Source organism: Metopolophium dirhodum, chromosome 1, assembly GCF_019925205.1.
Source record: "Metopolophium dirhodum isolate CAU chromosome 1, ASM1992520v1, whole genome shotgun sequence".
Lineage (NCBI taxonomy): Eukaryota > Metazoa > Arthropoda > Insecta > Hemiptera > Aphididae > Metopolophium > Metopolophium dirhodum.
In genome coordinates, this window is record NC_083560.1 from 93,360,288 (window position 1) to 93,376,107 (window position 15,820).

Genomic DNA, 15,820 nt, shown 5'->3' on the forward strand with positions numbered 1-15,820 from the left:
ATATTGTCATGAAAATATGGGTATTGTCATTAATTTTGTCGTCCGTAAACATTTTCCTCGTATGACCATGACGTCATATACTTCGTTATTGCCGCTCGGACGTCCGCTCATAATGCTCAGACAGTCAGACCATAATACCAAATAATAAATATCCAAATTTCCATGCGATTAACGGACTGTTATGTTTTGCCGTTTCGGTAAATCTGGCAACGTCGTGACCGAGGGGTTTGCCCTTCCCCCTCCGTCCGCCGAGGCCGCAACGACATTTTACAACCGGCTAGAGGATCGCCGCGACGCCGCACCGGTCGTTTTCGGTTTGTCGAATATCCCATACGCGTAATCAGGCGAATGGTCATGGAGTAAATACTATTACTATTACTAATACTCTAAGATGTTGGATTGCCATCTCTCCGACGTTTTATATACCTTAGGTATAATATCTTAAACCGTGGTTTGGAAGTAAACAACAAACCCTTGTTACCGTGTCTTATCTCTTTTCTATGGTCTTGCCGACATTTCTTGTTTTCTTTTTCAAATCGTCGCTGAACGCCATCTTGATTTGGTGCTTGTTTATATGTCTATAATATAGATATAATATATATTATGCTTACATTTTTGACGTAGGTATAATTGTTTTTTTTTCTTTTCTTTTTTGCTTTTGCATAGGTAATACCCACAGTTTTTTTATACTACCTATTGGAATTTATTGAAGGTAAAGTATTCAAATTATATAATATATTTATAGGTACTGTTTAAAGATGGAAACGTAATTAATATTTCACTGCGTGATGTAGGTACATGTTGTTGGGGGTGCATAATGTAAATCTGGTAACATGAAGCAGAGTAAGAAAAGCTTTTGTTAAACTGCTCTAGTTAAACTTCGGTCCTGAATTAGTTAGGTATTTCATAGTTATGTTGAATTTTTTTAAATGTGTTGACATCAGTACCTATGTGATCATTATTATCAGCCATCAGGATTTATTTTCATGTATGGTGTTTTTAAATTTCCGACTAACATAGTGTCATGTGAAAGAAGTTCTTCATGTCTGATAACTTATCTTAGAACAACAATGTGCAGTGATGTAGCGTACGCAGGATTTTAGTTTGGTTAGGGTTTAATCTGAGTAAATAATTTACGTTATTATTTTCTAAACCGTTTTTTTTATAACAAATTATTGTTAGTTCCAAGTTTAGCAATGTTCTAAATTAGCCAAAAAAAACTGAAACACCGTGTTACAGTCTAGAGTCTAGACCTTAGATATTAGTATTTAATCAGATATTAAAATGTGAAAGTTCAAAAAAGTGAAGTGATTGTCTTTAAATATAACTTGATTTGTATATGAAATTACAATAATGGGTAGCGACATACATGTGTACTTATAATAGATACAACATTACAATTATATTTAAACTGTCTTATAAAAATAAATTTAATTATTTCTGTGGGTAAAGCACAGTTGTTTATGTACACTACTGAAATCTTAAAATATAAAAATATGTAACAGTAAATAAATATTTATTTTTAACAACACCAATTTTCAATATTTATTTTTTAGTAGAGGATGTCAGTGCAAAGTAGATAAAATGCATTAATGTAAAATCTTTTTTTATAATTTATGAGTAATTTCAAAGTAAAATAGCCTATTACAAAAATTAAAAATGATAATATTTAAAAGGTTTTAAATATCGGTTGTATGTTTTATTATTATTTAAATCTATATTCAACATGTTAAAAAAATCACATTGTAAATTTAAGTGGATATTAAATTGTTTTGAAACAAATCAATACGTCCTCTAATATGTCCTACCATCAAAAATATTATTCTCTTTAATTTTTGTATTGGGTGTTTTTTACCACTCAAAAACATAAAAAAAAAGCATTTTGCATTTTGTCAATGTTGTGCATGGGTCGGACAATGAATCCTCTTAATTTTTAACATGAACAATTTTATTTTATAATCTTTTTAATATCTGAAATCGCTATACTATTTTACCAAATAAAAATCAATTGTCTTACCTAATACCTGTAAATTTAAGTTTAACGACTATTTATTGCTAACAAAAATAGGCAATGCAACACTAATCCTGGCCATAGGGTGCAACTCCATTAGATATAATTCAAATATTTACGTATAAAAAATGTTGGTACTGTGCTTAAAGGATGTAGAGGGAATTCCAGTTAATACTTAATTTATTTTAATTTAAATTGATATTACAATTTACGTTAGGTTAGGTAGGTTACACACTTTATCATAGCCCTAGGTTAGCTTAATTTGTAATTAATTTTACCACTGGCCATTTCAGCATACTATTTTTGTCTTTCTAGAGATAAATATGGCTCCCAAGAAATCTGCATTTTTTGTTTTCATAACTTGTCATAGAAATGAAGAAATTAAAAAAGGAAATAAAGCTCCTAGTTTTTTAGAATTAACTACTAAATTATCACCCATATGGAATGTAAGTAATCTTTAAATTAAATCTATAGTATAAGTCAGGAGTGTTCAAGCTTTTTAAACATAATCTTTACACTATTAAAAAAAATCATATTTTTATTATACCCCTACCAATCCTATGGCAATAACATCAAATTGCTTTAGTTATAAATTATAATTTACTATTTAATTAAAGTTTGGCCACTCCTAGTATGGTATGGGTTTTTACTTTTATTAAAGTTAATTTCAACAATTATTGTTTTTTAGACATTGACTGATGATGAAAAAGATAAGTACAAAGTTCTTGCTAATAAATATAATTCTACTCAAGTACAAAAAAAGCCGTTGAAACACATTAGTGATATGCAGAATAATAGCCATGATTTTTGGATTATGCAGAAATATTTAGCCGAGATGTTTGGACGTATATCTGATAATGAGGGTAAGAACTATCATATTGATTTGAGGCTACATTCTATTAATTATAATTAAATGATAAAAGTCTGTTCACCAATTTATTGAAGACACAATTTCTCAGCCATATCACATTGGATTGAATCTGATTTTTTTGACAAGATAAGTTAGATTGACTGTACCTAATAGAAACATTTTAAATGGTTAACACTAGAAAAAATGATTTTTTAAATCTGAGTTGGTTCCCAATTAGTCAGTTTTGATTTTAATTGCCTAGTTATTGAAGAAAAATTACTTATAAAATACAAAAATATAGTACTTATCAAAAATGATGTTGTTATTTTAAAAACATGTACTGGGCATGCTAATACTAAGATGGTTGGTAATTTTAAATGTCACTATAAATGTGAAGTTGGCACCACTTTTAGCTTGTCACAAAAGTTGCAATTAAATCCAATGTTATCTGAACGAGAAGTAGAATGTTTTGGTGGACTTACTGTTTATAAATTAAATTAAAACTACATTCATTTATGTGCATTAAAAATATATTAAAATATACAATGCATTTACAAAGAATTTCCAAACTATCATTATAATATGAAAGAGATGCATCTTACAATTAGTACTTATTTATATTAATGTAAATTTAAAAATTATTTTAATTTTTCAGAATTATTTAAGAAAAAGTTTATTTTGTTGCACATTAATTGTCATACTCATGGCGAAGAACGGTATTATTTTCCTGCTGAAATAGCAGCATTAGAATTTAGTTTAATAGATGGTATATCTCGCACATATCATCAGGTTATTGGTATTTGTAAGTATTTAAAATAATATAGTAGTATTCATATAGGTCCCCTAGCATTGGTTAATATTAAAATTGAATATTTCTCTATAGATCGGTATCAAGATTTTTCATCATATGTTACTTAAAGTGAATGTTTTAAATATTATTTTATTGTATTTTTTATGTTATCTGTGTCATTTCTGTATGTAAATAATATTTCATTAATAGAAGTGACCATCGAGAATCATGTAAAAATATTCCAAAATTATCGTAACAAATCCTTGAAGAGTTGTTTTTTTTTTAATTCTATTAAAATTATTCTACTGGAAAATAATAAAATAATATATAAATAGAAAAATTTGTTTTACAATCATTGTTGATTCTAATCATATCAAAAATAAATATATTACTGAAAATAAGCACTTCAATTTGCTTTCTTAGTTGATTGTGTCTTTCCGACGCTTCAAACATTCACAATTATTTAATTATATCTCAGCTAACTATTAGTGTTAAAATTAAAAATTCCTAAGTTATTTTAAATTATGCCGTTGAGTTGTTAAAAAGTAAAAATAAATGAGAACATGGACATAATATTGTTTTAGTTTTATTGTGTTATTGAATTCAAACACCATGAAAACTAAGTTTTTCTTAAATATATTTATACTTAAATATTACAATTATATACTACATATACTAGAGGGCCTATAAATTAATAAATTGTTCATTGTTTTTAGCTAAAATTTACCCAAGAGGTTTTGCTGGAAGTATGAGACAATTTTCCGACAGATTTCATCGTATTTTGTGTTTTGATGAACACCCGGATGATTATCAACAAATAATATTGGAATTTTCAACATTTTTAAATGTAAATACAATAATTATTAATAAATGTGTCAACTTTTAATGATATTATTTTAGGATGGAATAATCAATCATGCAGATTTAAAAGAGGGCACATTGGACTTACCATATTTATTCACTATGGAGTCAGAAATTGGTACGAATATGATGAACACTAAAAATAGCTTGGAAAGACTATACTCCACAGCTTACCCAAGTGGTAAATCAAGTTAATATAACACAATCAATATACATTTATTACCATTCTTACAGAATACTATGTGGCCACTTCATGCACAGTTTAGTCTGCTCCACTTAAGAGGAAGCTACTCTGACATTTGTTGTCTTCGTCTTAAAAGTGTGTAACTAACCAAATGCTGCATACTTTCAGCAGATCTCTTTTAGCTTCATTTATTTAAAATTAGAGTGAATCCTATTATGAAACTTGATGGTAAGAACATTATCTGTGTTTATGTGGGTTTTTTTTCAATAATTTAGTTTTTAGTGAGTTATGAGCATTTTAAATTTTTACTATATTATAGACTTGCTAAAAAATTGAACTATTGTAAAAAAAAAAACCCACGTACAAACCAAATTGTTCTTACTATTATGTTTCTTAATATGTCGATTCACTCTAATTTTTACACTAACGAGCTTAAAGAGTTAGACGTGATCTCCTGAGCGTAAATTTGGTATGTTATGCACTTGTGAAACGGAGACAATAAATGCCTGTACAACTCATGCATCCTCTACAACTGTTAAATCTGAAACAAATTAATTTGTTGATAACATTTTTGTAGATGATTGATCTTAAGCATAAATAAATAAAATTAATTAATAAATTCAGTTTCTTGAAATGGAAATATTCTAATTTCTTTAAAATAATGTCCAGTGTTTTAAAAAGTCCTACTTCAAAATTACATACATATAGTTTAGTTAGAATAAATTAGTGTGGATAACACTAATTTATTTAATTTTTAATGTTTATTTAAAAGTTTAATATATAATTATATAAATAATAATATAACTACGAATATTTTACACGGTAAAACAAATTATAGTTATTAAGTTAACTTTTTTTTTTTATATTATAGTTATTAAGTTTACTTTTTTTTTTTATATTGATCTAACCTACCTACTTATATAATTATTGACATATTTATCATATTTTATAGTTGATGATGAACGTTCTAAGTCAATATTCAAAATAGGAAGTGTTGAAAGATTATTATTTGAAATAAAAAAAAAAATAAATCTTAACTTGGATACACAAAATTTAAGATCAGGAAACTCAGTTAATGATATTTTAGAATCTGATATGTATGGATATGGTCTGGGTTGTAAGGTATGTATTCTACAATATCTTAAAAATTATGTATGTTTTTGATTTAAACCTAGTTTGATCCACAGTTTTAAACTAGTTACAAATACCTAATTATTTTATTCTTAAATAATATATTAAAAATTATATATACATATTATAGTATAGTAAAAATACTTAAGGCGACGCTACTCCTGCATGTGTTGTCTCCGTCTTACAAATGTACAACATAGCAAAAACAGTTTTGAGCGGGAAAGAACTGAGAAGGTTACAGTCATAACTAAAAAACGAGATTTTCACCACATAAAAAGAAGAGCTTTGGCTGTGCAACGTGTTTTTATTTTTTTGATATCATTTATATGAAAAACGTTTTTCAAGTTTGATTAACAAGCAATAATGGTTCTATAACAGTAAGCACTTTTTTTTTCATATAAGTGATCAAAAAAATAAAAACACGTCGCACAGCCAAAGCTCTCCTTTTTATGTGGTGAAAATCACGTATCTTAGTTATAACTGTAACCTTCTCAGTTCTATCCCGCTCATAACAGTTTTTGCTAGTTGTACATTTGTGAGACGGATTCAACACATGCGGGTGTAGCGTCCTCTTAAAACATGATTCCCATTCAAATAAAAACCATTTATGTTTTGTTTAATATACATACAATTATTTGTTATACATTACAAATATTATTTTATGATTTATCATTAAATTCATATTTCACACATCAGTGACCTAGATACACTCAAAATCTACCATACAGTAGGGTTAATTCCCCAATTTATTTTTAAAATGTATGTTTATTTGTAGTACCACGAGTTAAGAGATATTTCATACATGTGTTCCAAAGCTCGTATTATTCAATGGATGTCAAATATCTGTAAGCATATAAGTGAGAATACTGGTTTAAGGCTTAAACCTGGTAGACACACAGCAGTTCAATTAAGAAATGGTTCAAAATTGGTGATTATATAGAACTTATTATTTGTTTATTCATTAGGTACCATAACAATTATTTATTATCCACTGTATTTTGTTTTTTTTTGTTTAAGATAATTGAAAATGAACATTTGCCACTATCAAAAGAAGATCTAAATATTGGCTAAATAGACATAACTATTTCCATTGATGATACATTGCTTTACTCAAAAAATCATTTATTCTTTCACAAACACATCTAGTAATACAATTTTATTAGTACATACAATATAACATTTTTTACTGATTAATTTGAAACAAAAGTTATATTTTAATATAATAAATAAATATTTACCCCTAGGTATTTATTCACGTAATGTATCTTACAATTATTCATAATATAGGTACTATTTATTTTATGGTCTTAAATGTATTAAATTTCAAGAAATGAAAAAAAAACAGGTTTTGTCACCATTTGTAATTTTTTTTAACAATTTTCAATTCTTAGGATATTATATTATATTATATTAAATATTATATCCTCATTATTTCAGAAAGTATTAACAACCCCTATAGGTATCGTGTATGTAAATGTTAGTGCTCTCTGGTTGATATATTTTAAGTTCTTTTACTATCATCTGATTTATAATAATCATAAAAATAATAAGTCATTATTGAAATTTACTTTTTGTTTTAGTTTCGACATCTAAGATTTAACATTTACTTAATTATTCTTAATTCATTGATTTTACAATTATTGTTAATAATAAATTGTAGCAATGAGTAACCACACGTACATATGTGCTGTATAATTAATTGTAATAATACATATAAAAATAGTCGATTTTTGGTGCATAATTGATTGTCCTGAAATTAAAACAGAGCAGCTAGCACTGTTGAACAAAGAATTTACATGTTTCCACGGTACAAAAACGCTTATATTGTTAAAGTGGTGGTGGCTATAAATCCTAGTGGTTTCATCTGTTTTCTGTCCAAGTCATATGGCTGGTAGAACTAGTGATTCATTTATTACTAATAACAGAGGATTCTTATCAAAATTAGGAGATGAAGTCCTGGCAGATAAGGGCTTCCATGGCATCAAAGTAGGCTTGGTAGGTTCAAAAAGTATTCTCGTTGTACCACCTATTCTTCACAATGGTCACTTTTATGAGGATAAAGTATTATAAACATATACCGTTGCTAGTGTGCTCAATTACATAGAAAGGGTTTTTTAATAATATTACTATAGATTTGGTACCACATGTTGATGAAGTAATACACGTTTGTTGTGTGTTGACAAATTTGCAAAATCCTATAGTAAATGATAAATAGTTATTTTTGTATTTAATCAATGAACTTTTAATGTATAAAAACAAAATATAATGTAAGCTTAATAAAATAATAAAAATTAAAAATTGTTTACATAATGTAATATAATATTATGTACTTTAATACAATTAAACAAAAATTAATATTGAAATGCTTTTTTTTACTGATAGTTATTTAATATAATATGAATAAATGAATTTTAAAGAAAATATGGCTATAAGATATTATAAATAATTACTTAAAAGGAAGATATGGCAAATAAAAAGTAAATTAGAAGAATTCTAGTCTTACTATTAATGATTTTAAGAAAGAAACATCTCTTTCTATAGTTATAGTTAATGGTTCAATTTTGTTGTAAACAAATAAATCACATTGTTCTAATCCTGTACAGTACATTGATATCTGGCACTGGGTAAAATATTGATGACTTGGCTCGAGAACTATTTTATTGTTTTCATATTTTGAATATATAACATTACAAATTCTATTTTTACGATCAACTATTAGTTTAGACTTGCATTATTAAGCGCATTTTATTTCTAAAACTTACATTTTGATTTTTTTCTGTTACAATACTATCTGATGACACAAAGCCATGATTTTTGAACAGGAATGATAATACCACATTTTAAAATTGTTGCACCATAAAATGTATAATATGACTACAGCTTCTTCTTCATACCTTTCCCCATAAACAACATCGTTTTTACCTTGGTATACTAATACTTTTTCATATTTTAATAGAGATATTGCAAGGTTATTTTGATGTTCAACAGAAAAATTCTTACAAGAATTAATTTTTTGTGCTTTTATACTAGCTGATATTAGATAATTTCTAACTTCATGCCAAAAACTGTTTTCTGGTTCATCTTTAGTTTTATTGAATAATTAAAAATAATAATTCTATAAGTTCACATTCATTAACTATATTTCTTTTTGAATAATATTAATTTCCCAAACAACTTAAGAGAAAGAAACATCCAACATTTAGAATAAATTAATTTTGTTTTTTTAATATATGAGATTTATTATATTAATGTCAATTTCTACTTGATCTTTTACTTGATTTTTTCTATTCTAAACACATTTTGCTCTCTATATAGGCATCATATCCTTTGCTCTTCTTCAATAATTTTACTTAAGATACATGGTATAGATAAAGTGTTATATTTATTCACAGAATAACATATCTCACTGCAACAGTATCAACATAGTTTATAAGCTTTCTTTTTTTTTAAATAGATTTTCAATTGTTTTTCCTTTTTTTGTACTCCACTTCACCTGATTTAGAACCTGGTTGACTAGCAAATAAAAGCTGGCATGCTTCTTCCCATATTACCAATACTTAATCAATTTTAATAGGTTAAATTTTGTAACTGTACTACTGGTTATAACTATTTGCTCACTGCCTTAAATTATTGTTTATTTAATTTTCGACATTTAACACACCCAAATGTACGCAAGTTAATGTTAATTATTAAATAATAATATTAATGGTTTTTAAACAAAGATACCTATGGGTACAATTTGTAGTCAAGTATCTCAAAATTTGTACCTTTAAGGAGAATTTTTAAACATTGAAAGGGCCATAATTTTTTCATCTAAATTATATCTTTTATCTTGAGGTTTCTTTTACTGAATTTTCATTTAGCTCATAATGAAATTGAAAGTGCCTGAGCTAACTTTTTCTATTATTTGAGTAGTAAAAGTGTCACTTGTAAAACGATTTGCCAAATTTAGTTAACATCTAGTACTTTTATGCTATTTTTCTAAACCCTCTACTCTTCGTTTTAGCTTCACGGCTCCAATGCATCATTATACTATTTCTTACAGTTTGGGGTAATCTTTTCTTTTCTGTTTACTTTCAGTCTATTTAATAACATGTTCATGCCCATGTTCTGATTAGTTTCTGTTTCTAGAGGCAGATGTCCATCCAAATCAGAGTCCACTGTAAATTATTAATTATTATAAAACAAAAATAAATTATTACAAAATGTATATTGAATTAAATAAAGTTTCTATTTTCCTTAAGCTGGTTAAAATCACAAGTTGTTCTAGATCATATACTATGGATGTAGCCATCAAGCTTATTCTTGAAGCCAAAATAATCTAGAGCCCCGACTGTTTGTGCGCATGCGCGTAAATCTGATTGGTTATATTTTTATATTTAGTCTGATAAGTGATAACGTAATATTAATTTATTATCAGCCATTTACGCTAGATGTATACATACCAAATTCTTGTTCAATATCTCTGCTAGATCAGTTCAATAGTGATTCTTATACTCCTATTTATAAATACAATAATATTATAATTTTAAATAAATGAGCATTAGCATTAACATACAACTTTAATCCAGGAACGAGAAACGATTTAGTTCCTTTTTAACAACTTTCCAAGCACTAATAAATATAGTAGTGCACAATTTCTAGACTTCCCCTTAAAAAATTTAAGAATATGATCAACACAGATTCAATATAAAAAGTATTAACAAATTATAGGTATATAATAAACTATACTATAGTTATGAAAAATATTATTACTATAACTACCAAAAAAAAATTCCAGTGATTGTAGTGTTTATTTGTTCACATTAGAACTTGAGACTAACTTTATTATATCAATAAAATAAAACTACAGCGTATTTGGTGTCATTCAATAACTGTTTATAAAGAAATATTATCATAAGTAAAAGTGCGTAGCCCTTGAGTTGGCTGATTTGTCATTAGTCTATAATAGAAAATAAAATAAAATATATTTTAATTATATATATTATAATATATACTACTATAGTACAGCCAGTGAAACTAGAGTTTGACTGGTGCGCGCATGGTGGTCGTTTTTGTGAAATCTAGGGGTAATCATTATCATCATTACTCAATAAGCTATCCAATTCCAATAATTGTATGCTATTAAAATGTTGAACACTTCCGTTTTCAATATTTTTAATAACGGTTCTGTAGTTATTTCTGGAGCTTTAAGTGTTTATATAAATAAAATTAATAATACATATTAACATACTAATCAGTGGCGCAATCAGGATTTTTTCAAGGGAGGTGTGCACCAGTAGCGTATACAATAGTTCCCCAAATTTCAGATTACTACTATATAATATATTTATATATATATATACTCTATATTATATACTACTATAATTCACGGGAACTACACAAAAACAGTAATGACAACTTGAAAAAAAAAATTGTGAAATTAGAGGTACGACCTTCTTAACTGCGGCGAGCAATATATTCATTAAAATTAATATCTTTAAAAATATGTTTAATACCTACTTTGAATATGCTGTTTCTCTATTAATTATGATTTTCTATGTGATAATATTATATTAATATTGCATTTAAAACAATGTTTAGGGACCAATTACTCCATATATTGGTGTGGTGCCATTATTAGCTACATAGGTAGTGAAGATGGGTACTGTAGAATATGAAGCCCATTGTGATTCTAAGTTTTTGGAATCTGATGCTGATGAGGATGGTTATGTCTCAGGACTATAATTCCTATATTACTACAAATATGGTAATTTATAGAAATTAAATCATAATATTATAGATATTAATTTTATTAATTATGAATATTCTAGGAGTGTTTGTGATATTAATAGACAAATGAAGTTGGATAAGGAGCAGTTTAGTCCTGCAATGTGATTAGTATAAAGTAAACTCAAAAGGGGATTGAACCACTAGATACACTTTCAGCTGAAATGATACCTCCTCCTAGCAACAGAACTTTAATTTCTTATAAAACATGTTTAATACTTAGAGAAAATAATCTATTAACTGTATATCTATTTTATATTATTATCTCTTTTTAGGTTAAGGAATTGCTATACCAGTAAAATTATTGACTTTCTTTTACTTTCCCCTATTATATTCTTACATATGGCTACAACCATGCGGCCATGCTTTAAATAATCTTTTTTTTATAGTAAATCGTAAATAAACTGTTAGTGTTAAGCTAAATTATTTGTATTAGATTACCCCACTTCATCAAATACAAACATTTATAAACAAGTTCTATACTAGCTAATATTACTAATTTATTATAATTTTAATTTAGAATTAAGTAGATATCAATTAAATTAAAACATTTAGGTTGCACATAATCAGTGGCTCAACCAGGATTTTTTCAAGGGGGTGTCCACCGGTAGCGTATACAGTAGTTCCCCAAATTTTAGATGACTACTATTTAATATTCATTGAAAAATGTATACCCTATATATTTATATAAAAATCACATATCATTTTGGTAGTTGTCAAATGTTAAGGTATTTTACAAAAATATTATACATATTAGTCATATTACAATATTACAAATTTTAAATTACAAAATCTAATCGTCTTTTTCTCTTAGTTTACTCTTTTATGACGTCATCTGTATCAACTTTGTTTTTGTGGTGAATATCCAATGCTGCTAATCCATTTAGTCTATTATCTGCTATTGAGTTTCTGAGGTATGTTTTGATTCTTTATAAAGTTGAAAATTACCTCTCAGCTCCACAAGATGTCACAAGAATTGTCAGTAGCTTATAAACGTTGGGATATAGATTTTTATTACAATTACTGATTACTTCAATAACAGTAACCATTTTTAAGTTGGTTTTCAGCTATAGCTTAAAAACTTGATGATGTCAAATTTTTACTTCAGATAACATTTTTAATAAATCTTCCAAATCGTTTGCATAAAATTCCACCAAATAGTTGAATAATATTTCTTGTTTTTCAGTAAGAAGAGCAATTGGAAAAAGCATTTGAAATCCTCGAATAATTTCTTTATGTTTAATAAATCTTTCATTTAACTGACTTATAAATGAATCTAAAAAAGGTATAAATAAAGAAACTTAAAAATAATCTTGGGCATTATTATTACTGGGAGTATCCTATAAGTGTCTTTTTGTAATTCTAGGCATTTTTTATCTCAAAACCTTAAATCATTTGGTTTACTTTGAAAATTCGGTAGTAGGTCACAGCCCCATCACCGTTTCCCCGTTCGGTTAATTTCCCCGTCAGACATATCCCCGTTCAATTCACTTTAATTGAAATAGCTGATCGAGTTTCACTTCTATATTGTTCTTTGGTTGTAGCCTGTTGGTGGAGCCTTTTCTTTAAACATGAACGATATATTACAATAGGAACCAAAAAAAACTGGAACAGTATTTCATAGGAAAATTCATATGCAGGAAATTAAATTATTCTATAATATATATATATATATAGTAACAGAGCTTGGCAAAATCTTTAAAAAAATGATTTGAAATCAAACCCAACTTTGTATATACATAGATTTATTAATTTATCAGTTTAGTGTTTACTTTACACTTTTTCAGTAAATATAATAATATTATTACATCACGTTATACATTATCAATTATTATCATTACACACCACCGGCTATGATTATTGGTAAAATAAGTCGGGAAAATTAGTCTAACGGGGATGTGACCATATACCGAAAATTCTTCGTCAGCGTTATTCCTAACTGAATGTATTTAACGTACAACATTATTAACGTACCCGAGAGCTTGAATAAGATCTATATTAGGTTTTTGTAAATATATGCATAACGATACTGTGTACTGAAATATATATTTTTAATACAATAATACCAACATTAAATTCACATTATTTGGAGACAATAATAACATATGAAATTAGTTGATGTTTCGATGTATGTCCATTGTCCATTGTCCAAGTTGTCCAACTAATCATCTCTTCTAACCACGAATGTACAGCCGGAATAAATTGGTCAAACACTTCTACTGAGTCGTGCCTTTCAACCCATCTTGTCGAACACAATCGCTTTAGTTTTTCTTTATGAGTGTTCTTGATTCAATTCCCTGACATATTTTGAAAATTCTGCTTGCCTCTTTAGAGTATTTAAAAATACGAAAACCTTTTCGATTGTGCCCATAGTATTTCGAAACCTTGTAAATCACAAGCATAAGAAACAGCCAAATTTAAAATTTGTAAACTGCAATGGTTATATATAGCTTTTATGTATAGCTGTTTTATATTCTTTTTTTTATGCATGACTGAATCATCCACTCATCGATGCAGCTCCGTCGTAACCTTGTCCTCGAGATATTGCATATACATTTTCATGTCGGTTAGTTCTTTAATAATTGTACTTGCAAATGCGATTCCACTTAGTCCATGACAGGTACAAATTTTAAAAATTCCTCTTTTACTATTTTTGTTTTAAAATCAAAGTAACGGACACAAAGTGAGACGTGCTCAATACCTGCCAGCCATATCTGCCGTTTCGTCTGCTATTACCGAAAAGCATTTACTATTATTGACTTCATTACTGATTATAGAAAAAATAATTTTATGACAAGAACTGATAATTTCGTTTTGCAGATTTTCCAGATTGTATACAGTTCATTTTTTCACAATTTGTTTTAGCTAATTGGTAAGATTCATCACCAGATAGTTATGCTGAATTTATATGAAATCGCGTTAAAGCTCTAAAGTTACCGTCATTTTCTACCAGATTTTCTGTCGTCAATGTTCCAAAATCACGACGTCCCCGTCATTTTTTTGCGGACAACTAGTTTTTTAGCAAATTAAAAAATCATTTACTTTACTTTTTATTATATCATTATTTGCGGATAATTTGCGTAATTTTTAATTTTTGAGGACAAATAGTTTTTTAGAAAATAAAAAAATGGTTGGCTTGCTGGTAAAATGTCGCAAATTTTAAAAAACACTTAATTTTTTAGTAGACTATAATTTTGCAGACTAATTTTCATTTAATAAATATTTAAATTAACCATATCAAAATTATTTTATATATCTACAAATCAATCTACATATTTTTCTCAGAATAAATACATCTACTGTGGATAGTAAAATATAAATTTTATCAATTAATTACTTATATTATATACCTTCATATAATAGATTTTAATAAAATAACAACTAAATGTATACCTATACAATAGATTTCAAGAAAAATGTTTTTAATGAATTGAAATGTTGTAAAATAAGTATTATCAATTATGTTAATAGTTTTTTAAATAATAAATATCTTATGTTAAATAAATCGCCTTAAGTATAATATATAAACATATAATATAATATAATATTGAATATTGGGTATATGTGTAATATTGTGTATAAATAATTTAAGAAATAATTTTCATAATTTATTAATAAACTCTTCAAGTGTATTTTTTTAGATAAAATATATATCAAATCTTATACAATATACATACTATTCAAAAATCCAAATAAAATAATAATAAAACACATTAATTATAACTTTCTTTTTTCATACTTTGAAGACACTTTTTTCATAGGTTTTGACCTATTTTGTATACATTATTGAATTCTAACTCAAATCAGAATTGCTAAGACATCTTCTACAAAAGTTCAAAAACTTAAGAGTTCAGCTGATGCAACATGTGGTGTTTGTAGACTGTCTAGAGCAGTGGACAGTGGTTCTCAACCTTTTTTGGTTCACGGCACACTATTTTATATCACAAGTTTTCACGACACACTCACGCACGCTCGACAACAACAACAATAACTTTGGCAACCATGCGAAGCAACCATGGGCCGTTCTTAGGATTTTCAAGGTCCAAATTTTAAATCAATTTTATCACATTTTTTAAACGCCATGCATCCAAATGTAAGCAAAAAGCGTGAAGCCCAGGGTCTGGGCCCTGCTCACCCCCCCTCTAATGACGGCCCTAATGCGAGAAAATTAGTCATCACTCATCGCTATGCGCTTACATATGCATCGCGGTCTTATCTGCACAA

At 27.3% G+C, this 15,820-nt stretch overlaps 1 protein-coding gene across 4 annotated transcripts; it reads left to right on the top strand.

Annotated features, from left to right (window-relative positions):
* Positions 1 to 427: 427 nt before the first annotated feature.
* On the top strand, positions 428 to 15,116 carry LOC132943334 (protein maelstrom homolog). 4 transcript variants are annotated; one of them, XR_009664340.1, is made up of 11 exons: positions 476 to 712; positions 2,327 to 2,457; positions 2,700 to 2,874; positions 3,517 to 3,663; positions 4,368 to 4,498; positions 4,552 to 4,693; positions 5,649 to 5,818; positions 6,603 to 6,755; positions 6,845 to 6,972; positions 11,411 to 11,576; positions 11,641 to 15,116. XR_009664340.1 is itself a non-coding variant. In XM_061012305.1 (9 exons), the coding sequence occupies exons 2-9, from the start codon at positions 2,335 to 2,337 to the stop codon at positions 6,896 to 6,898; spliced, it is 1,095 nt and encodes a 364-aa protein (XP_060868288.1). In that variant the 5' UTR covers positions 428 to 459; positions 2,327 to 2,334; the 3' UTR covers positions 6,899 to 7,193. The 4 variants fall into 4 exon arrangements, 3 of the variants coding, with proteins under 3 accessions (XP_060868288.1, XP_060868296.1, XP_060868276.1); XM_061012305.1 differs by lacking the exons at positions 476 to 712; positions 11,411 to 11,576; positions 11,641 to 15,116 and adding an exon at positions 428 to 459 and having other exon boundaries at positions 6,845 to 7,193; XM_061012313.1 differs by lacking the exons at positions 11,411 to 11,576; positions 11,641 to 15,116 and having other exon boundaries at positions 474 to 712; positions 4,552 to 4,630; positions 6,845 to 7,193.
* The last annotated feature ends 704 nt before the right edge of the window (positions 15,117 to 15,820 follow it).

Excerpts from the sequence above, each read along its gene's own strand:
- LOC132943334 (XM_061012305.1), top strand. The coding sequence starts at position 2,335 with ATGGCTCCCAAGAAATCTGCATTTTTTGTTTTCATAACTTGTCATAGA. Across the intron at positions 2,875-3,516 it reads ACGTATATCTGATAATGAGG|AATTATTTAAGAAAAAGTTT; the intron begins GTAAGAACTATC and ends TTAATTTTTCAG. Across the intron at positions 5,819-6,602 it reads GATATGGTCTGGGTTGTAAG|TACCACGAGTTAAGAGATAT; the intron begins GTATGTATTCTA and ends GTTTATTTGTAG.